The sequence below is a fragment of the Strongylocentrotus purpuratus genome, unplaced genomic scaffold (assembly GCF_000002235.5).
Source record: "Strongylocentrotus purpuratus isolate Spur 01 unplaced genomic scaffold, Spur_5.0 spur5_scaffold_3, whole genome shotgun sequence".
Classification (NCBI taxonomy): Eukaryota; Metazoa; Echinodermata; class Echinoidea; order Camarodonta; family Strongylocentrotidae; genus Strongylocentrotus; species Strongylocentrotus purpuratus.
Window position 1 is genome coordinate 21,300,520 of NW_022145609.1, and position 16,321 is coordinate 21,316,840.

The 16,321-nt window shown below is 38.6% G+C and overlaps 1 protein-coding gene across 1 annotated transcript in view; it reads right to left on the reverse strand.

Moving 5' to 3' along the window:
• LOC592192 (ST8 alpha-N-acetyl-neuraminide alpha-2,8-sialyltransferase 6) overlaps positions 1-16,321 on the reverse strand; it is a 29,021-nt gene that overhangs the window by 7,850 nt on the left and 4,850 nt on the right. The window contains exon 2 of the mRNA XM_030996299.1: positions 15,478-15,600. Coding sequence (XP_030852159.1) covers positions 15,478-15,560 — 83 coding nt within the window. The 5' untranslated portion in view covers positions 15,561-15,600. The remainder of the gene's footprint in view (positions 1-15,477; positions 15,601-16,321) is intronic.

A 16,321-nucleotide genomic window follows, 5' to 3' on the forward strand; every position in this document is an offset into this window, starting at 1 on the left:
CTCTCTCTCTCTCTCACTCTTTCTCTACCTCTAGCAAGTATTGCAAATAACTTGAGGTTAATCTCCCCACTTCCACCCCCTGCCCCCTCCTCCTTCAGCCGACAACCTCTTTCCCCCTTCATCATTGTACCTGTTTACTTCATCTCTCTCTCTCTCTCTCTCTCTCTCTCTCTCTCTCTCTCTCTCTCTCTCTCTCTCTCGCACACACACACACACACACACACACACACACTCTCTCTCTCTCTCTCTCTCTCTCTCTGTCTCGCTCACTCTCTCTCTCTCTCTCTCTCTCTCTCTCTCTCTATCTCTCTCTATATATCAATATATATATATCTTTCCATGTGTCTTTATCTCCCGCCTCTCTCCCTCTCACCCTCTCTCCTCATTCTTCTGGCTATGTTCCACTCTCTATATTTTCCTTCATCGATCTCTCTATTTTTAGCCCCTCCCCCTCTATCTCGCTCCCCTCCCCCTTTCTCTCTCTCTCTCTCTCTCTCTCTCTCTCTCTCTCTATATATATATATATATATATATCTCTTTCTCTCTCTCCCCCTCTCCGGCTCTCTCCCTCTCTATCTCTATTTCTCTCTTTCTCCCTCTTTCTCTCACACACACACACTCTCTCTCTCTCTCTCTCTCTCTCTCTCTCTCTATTTCGCTCTCCCTCTCTCTCTCTCACTCACGCTCTCTTCAACGAGTGTTCTTTGTACGTCAAAGTAGTGGTTAAAAGGAGGTATTCTCAACACCGACTCTGACCTTTAAGGCACTTTCTAAATCTAGATTTTATTCAATAATCTGTTGGAAGCCTTAGGCAAAGATACCAACTCGAGAATGGGGTCAAAGTCTTGATCAATATTCATGGACTATAGGCGGCACTGAAACACCCCATGAATATTCATTCCTCATCAATCAGCCTTCTGTCGACTATCTCTCATCCCTTTCTCTCTGGTTATGAGGATAGACATTTATGATGATCACTGCTCGGATGATCAACAGGGGGGGGGGGGAATAAATTTTCCTTTTTAACATAACAATTACCATGATTACAGGCATGTAATCCTGACCTGCTTGCAGATATATCACTCTTATTTTAAACACTTTCACAATAGCCATGAAAATGTAAATCACAGATCTGTATTTCTGTTTCAAATAACTTTGTGCTAAACTAGGAGATGTTCCACTCTGGATAAAAGTAGCAATTATAAAAAAAAACATAAGTAGTAGCGGTAAAAGTAGTAGCAGTAGTAGTAGAAGTAGTAGTAGTAGTTGCGGTAGTAGTAGTGGTATCAGTAGTATTAGTAGCAGTAGTAACAGTAGTAGTAGAAGAAGTAGTAGTAGCAGCAGCAACAACAGCAGCAGCAGCAAAAGTAGTAGGAGTAGTAGTACTACTAGTAGTAGTAGTAGTAGTAGTGGTAGCAGCAACAGCAGCAGCCGCAGCAAAAGTAGTAGTAGTAGTAGTAGTAGTAGTAGTAGTAGTAGTAGCAGCAACAACAGTAGAAGCAGCAAAAGTAGTAGTAGTAGTAGTAGTAGTAGTAGTAGTAGAAGTAGTAGTAGTAGTAGCAGCAACAACAGTAGCAGCAGCAAAAGTAGTAGTAGTAGTAGTAGTAGTAGTAGTAGTAGTAGTAGTAGTAGTAGTAGTAGTAGTAGTAGTAGTAGTAAGACACCACGAGATCTCGGTCCATAATAACAGCGACATGCTATATCTTGCTGGACTGTGCAACATTAACATGATGCTTAGATCTCGCACGGAAGCATCGAAATGGGATCTAAAAATCTGTAGCATGAACACAGATTTAAGGTATGTGAGAATGTGATAAACACCTTGCTACTTGCCCTTGAAGTGTTTGACAGAATGCTTGCTTGATTGATCCAATTCAGTTAGTGAGTGGCGTAGCGTGGGCTCAACAATAGGGGGGCTGATGATGTCTTTCATTGGGGGAGGGGGGCACCGGTCATGTTTGATTTATGAAATGCAACTAACAAGAATAAGGCCATCGAGTGACGGGATGATTTTGAAATGGAGTTGGACCATCAGCGAACTTCATTTTACGTTGCCCCCCCCCCCATCTCTCTCTCTCTCTCTCTCTCTCTCCCCCCTCCCTCCCCTCTATATCGGGTTTTGTTTTGTGTAGGTGAGGCACCCCTCTCCCATGTCACCCGGAGACCTCATAGATTAGCCAATATAATTATTCATTTATAGCCCACACTCCTTTCCCTACACACATCCCCTTCCCCCATTACGTGACTGATATCCCTACACACAACATAAACATCTTTGTGATGTTTTGCTGCGTTTAAAATATTTGAGGGACACATTTTTGTATTAGGATGCAGAATTACAAATTGGGACGATGTATAAACGGATTAACATCAAAATAAATACAAGTAGAGAACGTACATGCGTTAAAAATTGACATCTCAATGAATTACCCTAATACGTCGGCTGAAAGATCTAATCGATGCATTTGTTACTGTACATTTGGGAGAAAATATAAAAACAATCGTATGACCAGTCTCACATCCAAAAGAACAACAAAGTTATTTCCATGATCGAATTTATATGAAATTATTCTTTACTAACCCCCCCCCCCTTCCCTAATTTTTTTTTTTTTTTTTTTTTTTTTTTTTAAACATCCTCGCCCGGACGGTAGATGGCCAATACAACTATGAAAAGAGCGAACTGCCACTCCGCCGCCTCATATTTCGATGATTATTAAATCAGAATGCATGTACGCAGACAGGACAAATTGAATGGAAGTGAATTGATTTGCGGAACCGGGCGATTTGGATAAGAAGAGGAAACGGGCGGGCGGACGGGCGGGCGGGATGACCTTGGACATTGTTATCTCGTGAAGATAGTAAACTACTCGAGAGCCGACAAGCGGTGTGGGTATGGGTCTAAAGAGCATTAACGGCTCTTGATATTCACAAGGACCGAGTGTAAATAGGGGGTAGAGGAGGATTGAGAGAGGTGTAACAGAAGGTAACCCTGAACAAAAAAAAGAGAAAGAGACATGTGAAATTGTTGAAATCACCTTGCATGGGATCGGAAGTGAGCGATGATTTTTTTCTTCTTCTATTTATCCTCTTTCGAGGGGGATTTATTTGTTCATATCATAAATTAACAGCTATTTAAAACAGTGTTTATATACAGACTTCATGCAATTGTAACATATCATAGTACAAAATATGAAAATGATGACAAAATGTGACAAAAATCACAGTGGGCGATGATTGTGAAATGGAATCAAAGTTGGTGAGAAATTTTCCTGAAAACTTTAGCGGAATCTACGGAACGAAAGGGGTCATTAGATTTGTATGATTTATCCGGTAGGGGTCATAATATATATACCCCCCCCCCCCCCCAATTGAAAAAAGGGTAAAGATCAAAAGAACGAAGATAGTGGGGAATAAATGACATTCGTTTTATGAATTGGCCACCAAAAGCCTGAAGAAGATGGGGAAGGGTTCAAGAGCTGCATTTAAATAATGATAATAAAAAATAGAAGGAAAGAGGAGGAGAAATCCATACACACATAGAGAGTGCACATAAAAGAAGAAGAGAGAGAGAGGGAGAGAGAAGGGGATGGATAGAGACAGAGCCAGAGAGATGGAGGATGAATGATATATACAAATTAATACAGGAATTTAAAAAGCGAGATGGGCGCGGGGATGCAAATTACGAAGCGTGAAAACCCAAGGATTTTCTAAACACGTTCTGCAAAGAAAGCGTGTTACGAATTTGGCATGCCCACCTGAATATATACTCGCCTACATAAAGGTGTATAATGCACGTTCACAACTCATATTCATGTATGCAGGCGCGTTTTTTCTGCGAGGATACCTATGGCTTGCAATTAGTAATAGAAACAAAATAAAAAAAATCGTAGACTAAACCGCAAAGAAACGCCGCAATACACTCTCTAAAAGTGAAAATAAAACAGTCTCTTTATTCTCTCAATTAGTCAGTATATGACGAATTAGACATTATCGATTCATATCTTTATGTTTAATATATGGAATACAAAATGCCCTGAAATAAATTAACAACAAAAATAAGATAGTCATTTACGTGTGAGCAGCTCCTCATTTCGGAATTGTCTCACCTGTTTTATTTTCCTTCCTGCTAGTAGGCCTAAGCTGCTGCTAGTATATATTAAAGTATATTGATTCCCTTTCGTCGATAGCCTATATCTTTTTTCTTCCTTGATTCGTTTTAACTCCACAAATAGAGAAGCTTCAATAACACTTCAGTACGGAATTGACCCACTTTGCGCCCAAGTCATGCGAGACTATGTATTCATCGAGAGGAGGTGTAAAGAAAAATGGGGGTTAGGGGGCTTGGGGCTCTAGCATTGATCTTCTACATGTCCTTCGATGAAATTGATTTCCAATTAAGATGGTCTGTTTTCTCTTTCTTCCTTTTTCTTATTTGGTGGGGCTTGATCTTTTCTTTCTTTTTAGGGGGAGGGCTTGACCCCCCCCCCCCCCCCTTCGATTGTCCCCACCTGCAGATCTTCCCTGCATGTTTTATCCTCGCTCTGTAAGATTAGAACGTAGCTGCATTTATTGATGGGTAAACGTTTATAGCTCGGGCAGGTTAAACGGCCTAAAACATGTAACGTATCTGTGATGCCTTTCAGCAAGTCTAAAGCATCTTAATATTCATAATCCAGGGCCCTGCCTTACAGAGAGTTGATATCAATTGCAACTTATTTGCGATTGATATCAATCGCAACAATGTACATAATTAAGATATAGGAGACTGCGAACTTGCGATTGATCAGAGGACTTACGATTGATTTAGATCAATCGTAACTTTTTGTAAGACAGGGCGCAGGAGTTGTTACAGAACAAGTCACAATGCTCCCCTGACGTTAATTTGGTTTCTCTTTAATGCGTTGATAATACAATACAGTCTCCCTAAATTGATTCATCAATGATACTAATTTTGTAAGGTAAAAGTCATGAGCATCTTTTCATCTCTAAATTGGCTATACCGCAGTTTTCCTTCTATTTGTTTCTACGGGTTTTTTCAAACAAAGGTATATTATCATATAGAGGTGTCGTACTCGAGTGGTTAGAGCACTTGACCGGAAATCCACGACACGGCACTAACCCTTTTCGAAAAGGCATTAATCTGCATATTCCACTCCATACCCAGGAGATAAATGGGGACCTGGTAGGATGACGAAGGCCTTTGTGATAGAAACTGTCATGTGACCTCACGGTGACCATAATATGATAGGAAACTTTCCAGGGAGTGAAAATTAAGCTGTGTGCATGAGTGAATCCGATGACCGAGGTAATAATAATATATGTAAAGCGGATAGAGACGGTATACCGTTTTGAGCGCTTTATAAATACAGAATTATCATTATTATCATTTTATTGTGATAATAGCTATTAAAGGGGAAGGGCAGAAACTAAGTCGAAGAATTAAAGCGATGATATTGACCTTTCCATGGATGTTAATTTACTGATTCGTTACGGTAATCCTGGTGGATGTTAAAGGGAGTGTGTCATGACGAGACTATGTGTCTTTCCCGTGGCCCTAGCCGGGGCCAATACTTCTTGCTACGACTACGGACGAAGCGACCGCAGCATTCACGTGCGTGCAACATACGCGAAACCGAAGCGTGAGGAGAACTTTGGTCTGTTTCGCGAATGCAGCGCGCGCTGACCCAGTTAATCAAGTCCATTCGTCGCATGTAGTTGTCCAAAAGAAGACGTAGATGGCGTTAACCAGTATTTGTAAACATACACTCCCTTTAAAAGATAAATGCATCTGAAACGTGCCAACTGGAAGAGCAAGCGCCCTTTGAACTTTCAAGTCCCTCTTAAAACGTACATCCCTAGATCTACTTGTTGCTGATACGTGACACTGACTAAAAGAAAAAGCTGTAACAGCCTCAAAATAATTGACCCTTTGGCTGTCGCAAATACGATGTTGGACAGTAGATGATGACCTTTCTCCCACACTGCGCAGGTCAGCACATGCGCAGAAACGATACCGGGAAAGACAAGGTTTGTTCCGGCCTCCCTAGAGAATAAACAGCCGTGTCAACTAATTTCTTTTTTTACTAAACTATTTTTCAGGTTTCATTGACTCCCTCGATGATTTGGTGTAAGTTACTTATAGTTTAGTGGTTCCGAAAGTATCATTTCTATCAAACTACCCAGTTTTGGACTTATTCTTGACCCATCGTTGTTGTATGGGAACAGGAAGTGCCTTTGCCAAATATACGCATGGCTGGTGTTGCCCTCTGTGGTCCCTAAAAAAGTTATAATTTCAATCAAAACATCCTCTACTCATATCTACTTTAGATCGTGTTAATATTTACATGAAGCTATAGCGAATCGATTTTGAATAAATAGAAGGTTTATTGACGGGGTAGACAAATATATACGTTATAAAATAATATCGCAACTTCCAGGTCATCTTTTAAGTTCAAAATTTGATCAACACATCAAATCAGTAATTTCACTAAGAGTGATGTAGCGTACTATATTAGACAACTTTACTGTTTAAATGCAAAAACATTATTTCCCTGCATTTGTTGCAGAGTAGGAAATTCTCTTCCACTCTATTTCAAAATATAACAAGATGCAATAAATATTAATTAAAAATTATTCTTTTCTGCCCGGGACTAGGCAATTCATGATTTTTTTTTTATCATGAATATACGACGAATGGAAGGGTAATTTCATGCCCCTGGTCCATAGCAGTATACCACCGTTGACCGATTCATGCGCAATTGTAAATTTACATAAGATTAGGGATCTCGGCTATCAAACGTAATGAAAGTTTTTCTATCATCTATCCAATTTCTTTTACTTTTTCCAAACCGTTTCTCTGATATATATATATATATATATATATCTGCTTTCAGAAAATGCTACCTACAACAACTGGGCTGCTGTTGAATGCCTCCATAATAAGGCCTATTCCTCGTCGAAATGACCCAGAAGGGATCAATACACGCATTTCCAATGAATATGTTATACCTAAGCTCTGATTCGTGCGCATAGCCATGCCCGTGACAGCCCGGAAAAGGATAAGATTTCGAATTTACTAGATCGGAAAGCGCACCAAAACAGGAGGTGGTGTGAAGTCCTATAAGGGGTATCCATAACACCTTGGGGCCCCAAGGGGGAGATCTCTTGCCACCATTACTCGAGAAATTCCCCGTCCGACATCTGCTCAGGTGCGTGCATTATGACAGTACATCAGTACTTTTTCTTCTTCTTCTCCTTCTTCTTTTTTCTTCTACTTCTTTTCTTTGTCTCTTTCTTTTCTCTGTTTGGTTTCTTGTTTCTTTTGTTGTTGCTTGGTTGTTTGTTCTCTTTTTATTTCTTCCGTTCTCTCGTTTCTCGCACTTTATAATTGTAGTAAGCCCCCCCCCCCCCCCCCCCCATATAATTATATCAGTGCCCCCTTAATGGCTGAATCCATGTTACGCCACTATACTGTTAACACTCTCACTGAGCAATGGGAAAAGAGTCGAATTTGTATAGACCGTGAATAATTTACACACTTTCACTTTAAATTACAACGGTCCCAGTGTGATCGCCTACAGGCATCACAACAAGATATAGGCAGCTAAATGTCTCTATAACGGTCTATAAAGGTTGATATAACCAACTTAAATGTCCAAAAATAAACCGGACACAAACATACTTGCTATATGGCGACATGACCAGGAAGGGATGTTATCGAGAGTGAAACGAAGAATATAAAACCGGGGAAAAGAAAATTATCACTTTACTTGAAAGCGAGATACCTTTGTCATGTTTCTCAGATCCATTACCACTTTCCCTGCTATTTCTTTCGTTTTTAAACTTCGTTTAGATTTGACGCGGCAAAATTAGGGCGATTTTTTTTTCCTTAAATGTCCAAAAAATAAACCGGACACAAACATACTTGCTATATGGCGACATGACCAGGAAGGGATGTTATCGAGAGTGAAACGAAGAATATAAAACCGGGGAAAAGAAAATTATCACTTTACTTGGAAGCGAGATACCTTTGTCATGTTTTTCAGATCCATTGCCACTTTCCCTGCTATTTCTTTCGCTTTTAAACTTTGTTTAGATTTGACGCGGCAAAATTAGGGCGATTTTTTTCCTTAAATGTCCAAAAAATAAACCGGACACAAACATACTTGCTATATGGCGACATGACCAGGAAGGGATGTTATCGAGAGTGAAACGAAGAATATAAAACCGGGGAAAAGAAAATTATCACTTTACTTGAAAGCGAGATACCTTTGTCATGTTTCTAAGATCCATTACCACTTTCGCTGCTATTTCTTTCGTTTTTAAACTTTGTTTAGATTTGACGCGGCAAAAATAGGGCGATTTTTTTTCTTTCTCTCTTCTCAGACGTAAAGTGCAATTATACACGACAGATTTCTGTATTTTAAAACACGTAAGATAGCTCCGTGAATATAAACGCAGGACTTTTCGCGCGCAGATACCATTAATATACACATTACTATAAAATTTTAAAAAGGCAGCTTTTTGAAGCGGTTAACCGCGTAATATCTGAACGAGGCTTCATTATCATCATCCGACAGTAGTAGTTCGGATATTTAATTTGCATAGAAGTGGGATGACCCACCTTGATAAATGTATGTAGTAGCTCTATACAGAGTAAATTTATTTTTCATTTCTTTTCGCAAAATATAAACAATGACAAACAATAATAAACCTAATGATATAACAAAAGTGAGCATTGAAATATTCTTGACATTGTTTTTGGTCATTGTAATGCAAAATGATTTGGTTACAGGAAATGAAAAAACGAACCTACTTGAAAGCAATGCTTGTTAGGTGTAGGTTCGCGCATTGATAATTGAACTTTGTACATTTATAACTTAATTTTGGAGGAAAAAAATACGGAATAAAACAAAAATACTACAGACAATTTAAAAAAACAACTAAAAAAGACAAAAACAAATCAGAAACAGTAGCAGAATGACAAGATGAGGATGATACATAAAGAAAATAAGAATGAGAGAGTGACAAACAGAAGAAGGGGGAAACAGAAAGAGAAAAAGAAGACAGAGGGAGGGGTAAGAGGGAGAGAGAGGGAGACAGAGAAAGAGACAGAGAGTGATGGCATTGCATGATCATCCCATATGATTTATTTTTAAAAAAATACCTCACAAGATTTCCTTTGCTGTAACCATGATTACAAGAACCAAAATTGCCTAGGGATAAATTAATAACGGGTAAAACAAGAAGCGGTGATTTTTTGATTTTTTGTTTTGTTTTGTTTTGCCAAGCTCGAGTGAGTTGACATTTGAAGGGAAAGGAAAGGTGGTTGGAGTGCTGCGAATAATGATGATGATAATAATAATAATAAAAATGATAGTAATACAAATAATTATGGTAATGGTAATAATAACAATAATAATAATAACAATAATACAAAGCCAGGGTAATTATGCTGCATTATTGTAGAGCGCTTAGAGACTTCTGACAAAGTAAGTGTTAGGCGCTATATAAGCACTGTAATTATTATTATTATTAAAAAAATAAAAAAAATTGCCAATATTTAAATTTAAATTACCAATATTTTTGTAACCGTTAACTCATATTCGGGTATAAACAAAACAAAATTCACAATAACCCAAATGGAAAACAATCGGTCATGTTAGAATCGGTGAGTTTATTTTGAGGTGTGACTGAGTTAGAACAGATATTGAGATATGTTTGCAGTGACGAGATGTACTTTAGAATGATGCAATATAATACATAGGGGTTAAGAAAACCAATATTGATATCGAGTAGGGTCACGTTATATTTCATTATCTTGTGCACTGTTATGCTCGTCGCACAAAGCTAATCCAGATTATACTCGCTGGTTTGCCCTCAAGCGCCTTCTGAAAATTGTGCAATATGCTTGCACGAAATATGCACTCTGGCAATAACGGTACTTGAGAGTTATTCATGTAGAAATACAATATTGTTTGTAGAATAGCAAGCATTGAGGACTTAGTGGTGGATTAGAGGTAGAAAGGGTCCCCTATTTACTTGCTTTTCCAGGACTTTTGAGAATGTTTATTAACATTTTCGGAAAACGGATATGATCATTAACATGTAAATGACTACTTGCTCTATTTTTGCCATTGTATTATTCAGACCTTATAACGGTTAGTTGAACGTGCCCGTCCGAACGTGAAAATTCAAAGGTTTAACCTAATTTATATTTGTAGAATATTGATTTTCCTGTAATTTGATATTTTTTTTTGGTTATATTTCATAGACGATTTATATTGATATGATTTATATTATTATTATTATTATTATTATTATTGTTATTATTATTATTATTAATAATTATACCGCGCTCTTCCCATAAGGCCCATAATATAAAAAGTGTCAACTTCCTTATTTTTTATGTGTGTATTTTTGTTTTGTTTAAAGGTAACGTGATCAGGGACAGCTGCATAAAGTGAATGCTTCTATGGGATTGGATGTGGATAGGGGAGACACTGGCATCACTGATAGGTGCATCTTACTTGGAAAGCGTAACGCCGTTAATAAACTAGGTCATCGATTAAGGGATGGGGCTCATATTGACTTAATTTCCTATCCTTTCCCCATTCTCCCCTGGCCCTCCTTTCTTCTCCTCGTTTTTTCTTCTCACTTCCTGTTTCGCCATTCAATTTGAAAAAGGTGTGGGGTTGGTAATAGTGCCCCCATCTCTCGTGATTTTCCCCGCCAACCTTTCCTTTTTCTTGCTCTTCCCCTCTTTTTCTTTCTTAAACGATTTTTTCCCCTTCTGTATCGCCATTCGATTTAAAGGGCACGTGCCCGCCCCCGGTAGCTACGCCACGGACAGAGCAAGTGTAACCGAAACGTTATAGAATTCAACGGCGCCATACCTTGCACCAATTATAAATGCATTAGGGAAGGACAAAGGCTCAATTAAGTCGGTCAAGGCAAGCTAGTACTTCGCCGAGGATAACAAACGTGTCATTTACTATCCCCAGGTTATAGAATGAAAGACGAAGTGAAGTTTACATAAGACATTACACCGGTGGAAGCTTTGGAGAGTGAATATGGATTCGTGTCGAGTGACAAATTAGATTTTAGGGAATCATATTGTTTTCAGGCTATCAAGAGATGTGGTTTCAGATGAAATACTGGTTTCTTGTAAAAGGTGAAGAGGAATTTGGAAGCTTTCTCAATGTTTTATATTCATTTTGAAGACGTACATGTACATAATATAGTAGCCGTATAAACAGGAAAAGGGTTACTTTTCAAGTGCTCACAAATGCTTCAAAATATTACAAATCTGTGAACCACTTTTATTTTAAATACCTCATCCTTTAATATGCAACACTAAATATTCAAGAATGTGTGTTATTTGATTAACATTATTTATGATTTTCAGCAGGATTAATTGATTTTTGTTACTAAGTCCAAAACCTCATAAAACACAAATTTGCCATATAGGCCTACTTAGTCATTCACAATGACCTCTAGACAGTTCTTTTGCTATTGCAATTTCCTGACCGGGCCCGTTGCATAAAACAAACTATTGATGGCAAAGTTACCATCAATGGTAAGTTTTGTGCAACTGGGCCCTGTACCCTGAATCATCCTGAATGGCTGTCAACATCTAGTCATACATTTCTACGATAAAAATTTATGGCAAACAATGACAATAAGGATTTGGGGATAGAGGGCAAAACTACATGTATTATACAGCTTTCAGCAGTGCACCTGCCATGATACAAGGACGCAAAGTCATGAAGGTGAGGATGCGGACTGGGCATGACCCCCGCCACCACCTGCAACATTATCTGTTAAAGGGATTGGGTAACTTTGTCTCCGATTCTGAAATAAAATCCTGGATATAGCTCATGCTGCATTGCTGCAATGATAATTATAAACCTTTAGGTTAGTCGGGAACCCCAGGACTTTTACAAGCCGATCGCCTGTCTGATTATCAAGATATTTATGATTGAAAATCGAAATCAAATTTTGCGTTTGCCAATCAGGTTTTCATATACCACTACAGTCTATTGGTGAAAACGAGTATGGTAAAACCGGTCACTCAAAGGTTTTTACTTTTTTGAGGCACTTCTTGATCATTTTGAAGTGCAATTTTTGTAGGGCTTTAATATTACACCATATCACAGACACTGATAACACGTAGGGTCGTGCATCTCAGATTTAACATTGTTAAACGATGCCTTTAAAAGCCAGAAGGGACTTGTAACTCGGCGTAAGGTGATATATGAATTAAAGATAACAAGGAATGTAAACCATGTGAAAGGATTTTGGAGGAAAAAGTCCAGAAGCACTTTGGAAAGGTTGATTAGGTAGTACGTGAGAGTTGTGTATACAGTGTGTGTACGGTGAGGTCTCCGAATCATCAAATAATTAACGAGAAATCGAGTCAGTCAAGTTGTTGAAAAACACATCCACTACACACCCATGAACGGGTTTATGCGGGTACACACATCTAGCATGGCAGATTTTTATTCAAAACACTTCTATTCTTGTCTATTTCTTGTCATATTTTAGATATGAGGGCACTTAAAGAGTAATCATTTTCAATAATATTTTAGTTATGACTTTCTTCAAAGCTTACACCATAAAGAGAATGAGAAGGTTAATATTATTGTAATCCTGTACTAGAGCTCCACCTTCTTTCTTTAAAGCCCATCTGTAATAGTTGGCCAGGGGGATTAGATCTCCCTGCAAGGTCACTGACAGGTGGTTATCTCATCAAATCAGCTCTCAATTAACATTAAAAAAAGAGGATCATGGGGGGGACCAACAGGCACCGATTAGGCATTGTTTGCTTTGTAGAGGGCGCAAGTAGCTAAGTAGTGCAGTGGGGCTTTAAAAAATCATCGCGTCACAGAAGTAGGTAGTATTGGAAATTCGTTTTATTACAATGCTATAAAACATTGGAATTCCCTTCCCAATGGTGTAAAGGAAATAGAAAACTATGCTCATTTTAAGAGGAAATTAAAGGAATATCTAATACTTGACAGTCAGATAAGAGAAGTAAATGACATGTTATATGATTGAAAGTTGTATTCTTCTGCCGGTTCATACTTTTTCATTTTGTATATACTTATGTTTTCGTACGTTATAGAAATTCTACAAATTCATCATTATTGTCCTCTTCTTCCTCCGCCTCTTTTTCTTCTTCTCCTTCTTCCTTTTCTTCTTGTTCTTATTATCATTTCTATCATCAGTTTAATGTTGTTATTATTATTATCTTTAATAAGGAATTCTTTTATTTTTCTTATCTGTCTGTAAATAATTATTACTAGTTTAAGTTATTAATTTTATACATGTCTGTAAGGGACCCCACTGGAAATAAGCTCTCGAGCTTTCGTGGGTTATCCTGTTCAAGCTGACTTATTTCTGATCTGTTATTATTGTATATTGTTGCATGTTGGAAGCTTGTCGAATAAAAACCAATCAATCAATCAAACCTTCTGACTCTCAGAGGACGAGATTTCGAGACACGTTTCATTAAATGTCATGGAGATGAGATCCTATATGTCTATTAGTGATAATGCATCTCCTTTCCCCCTGGCGCGCGGGATGCATCGCCAACAAAGTGCGGCTCTGCTGGCCGCCATTTTAGCCCGGCAGGGAAACGTTTCCAGTATTAAAAGAAAATACCCCTTCATCAATCGCGACTCGTACGGTATCTCTACCTTTATATAAAATTTCGTTTCATCGAATTGTATCACGATCCTATCTCTCTCTCTCTCTCTCTCTCTCTCTCTCTCTCTCTCTCTCTATCTATCTATCTGTCTCCCTCCTTCCTCTATTTCTCTATCTCTATCTGTCTATCTCTCTCTCTCTCTCTTTCTCTCCCTCTGTATGTCTCTCTCTCTCTTTCTCTATATTTCTTTCTTTCTCTCTCTCTCTCTCTCTCTCTCTCCCTCTCTCTCTCTGATTACTTACTTACGTTTTGAACCTCTGATTTTTTTAAATCTTTTTCATCTTCCGTTCCCAATTTTAAAAAAGCATTTCAGATGGAACGTCTGATAGTTATAGCTTTTGGTTCTCCTAATCATACGTACGGTGGGGTAAATCTTGTCAGGTTTCTTCATTCTTTTATATATCATATTGGAAAATCATGCAATACCACCAAATTCTGTACCATGACTAGAAATAGTTAAAAGCTGAGGACCAAACTTTGTCGCCAGATTTGTATGTAGTCCCAGATATACCTATCCGTGTATCTCCGTCACTGATATTTATTGTTTGGGAAGTGCAGCAGGATTTTATAATTTTCTTCTTATTTTGATGATTTCACAACTTCTCAAAACAAAGTTATTCCCTTTCAACATACAAATAAATACGTTTTTTTCACAGCGAAATCACTATACCTTCTCAGAGCAATTTTATCTCCAACTGTTTCTCCCTAGTTCATTATTCACATTTTTTCTTCTCCTCCTCTCTAACCTATTTCCTTCAAGCCTGCGCCCACTCTACACAATCCGACTTCGATCGAATTTTGAAAAAAAATAATGAATGAATGTAAAATCTTGATAACCGAGGATCTGAATAGTCATATGATAATTTTAAAGAAAATCTATATTTTAAAAGGGATTTCATTCTCCCTCGGATGAAAAAAAAAAAGCTAAATCGGCTCAGAATAGCAGTGACGTCAGTTATGTAGTGTGATTGTCTACGGTTGAAAGCTATATATTTATTAAAGGTATAGACCAGTTTTGGTCATGCGATTGCATTGTCGAAGAAACGTGGAATCGATCAGAAAAGGTTGATCATCTAGCATATAACTATTGGTGTGTCCTGCAAGGTTCTAGAATCGTCAAAATGATAAGAACTTTGGCCCAGTCTTGGTAAAGTTACAACCACTGTACACAGAAAGATGTATATGGGACTACCCTATATCTATCCAGTCCATATGGCAACATTTGTATCATCACGTATTAGTCAAAACTTATTCTTTCACATGGTTGGTAATAAGAGCTTCCATTTCATTTTTTTGGAGCGGGGGAGGGGGGCTTCCAAAACTGGTCTATACCCGCCCCTCCCCCCGCCCCCCCCCCCCCCCCCCCCCCCCCCCCCCACTCAGTGTTATTTAGGTTACGCGTATGAATGTTCCCTCCTTTTGAAAACAATTAAAGTCCGGTGTGTAAAGTCAATACGGGCCGACTTTTTGTGTACTACGAGCCGGACTTTGGTGCGTGAAAAGTACCCCTTTACCGGACATTTTGGGAACACGCATGCGGTCACTCTGACCCTGGAGTGGGGGGGGGGTCTATACCTTTTAAGGCTTAAATGTGCTAAACCTCCGGTTGATAATTCAATCGTATCATTATTTAGAATCTAAGTAAGGAGAACAGTGGTTGTTCAGATATCCATACTTAATATAACCGCCCTTTCTGATACGAAAGTGGAATCGCAGGAGAATCGTGTAGTGTGCGCATGGTTTCTATACTTCACGTAATTCATTACCTGAATTGGCGAAGGTGCTCCTGGTTCGCTTTCCAGGGTTTTGATAGGAGCTGCTTGAATAGATAGATCTTCTCTGCCTCCATCTTGTTAAATTTCCATAGCTTCTCCGTGACTGGAAAATTCCTGAGAATGACAGAGAAAGAGAAACGGAATCATGTTAAGAACAGGACCGATGCTTGCTTCTTAACACGGCTAGGGTAGCATGCCGAACGAAATATTCTTACAGGTAGTGTTGGAAAACAATTTAGAAGGGGGAAACGATCCGTAATCCCCTTCCCCACCCTCTTTGAAATGCAATGCTATACATTACGTGTGTAACAAAAAATGTCCCTCATTTGTGTGAATCAGAGAAAGTGCTCTCCCTTATAACAACTTGAACTGCTACCCTCGAACGTGAATATCGGAGGAATAGAATGTTGAAGCAATCTTCTCACCCCCCCCCCCCCCCTCTCCTTCCCTATAGCGACAGCCATTGCGATACCTCAAAATGAATTCGCTGGACTACTATAATAACAGACAAAATATAATGAGGCCTCAAAGGCTGAAATAATATCTGCATTGTGCCGTCGTGGCGCATGTTTTCACAAAGGAAGAGTAGACACGAATAAATATGGATTCGAAACGAGACATGACATATATGAAAATCATATTTGTGATACATACAGCGAATTTCGCCTCCTTTTCTTCCTCCATGCTTATGTGAAATACATTTTTGTATTCATTTGATTATAAGAAGAAAATCAAGTATTTTGAAAATCTTTTCATCGAGAAACATCTCTGTGGTATATGAGGTGATCCATGTGTTGTTGTTTTTGTTGGTGTTGTTGTTGATGTTCGGGATTAA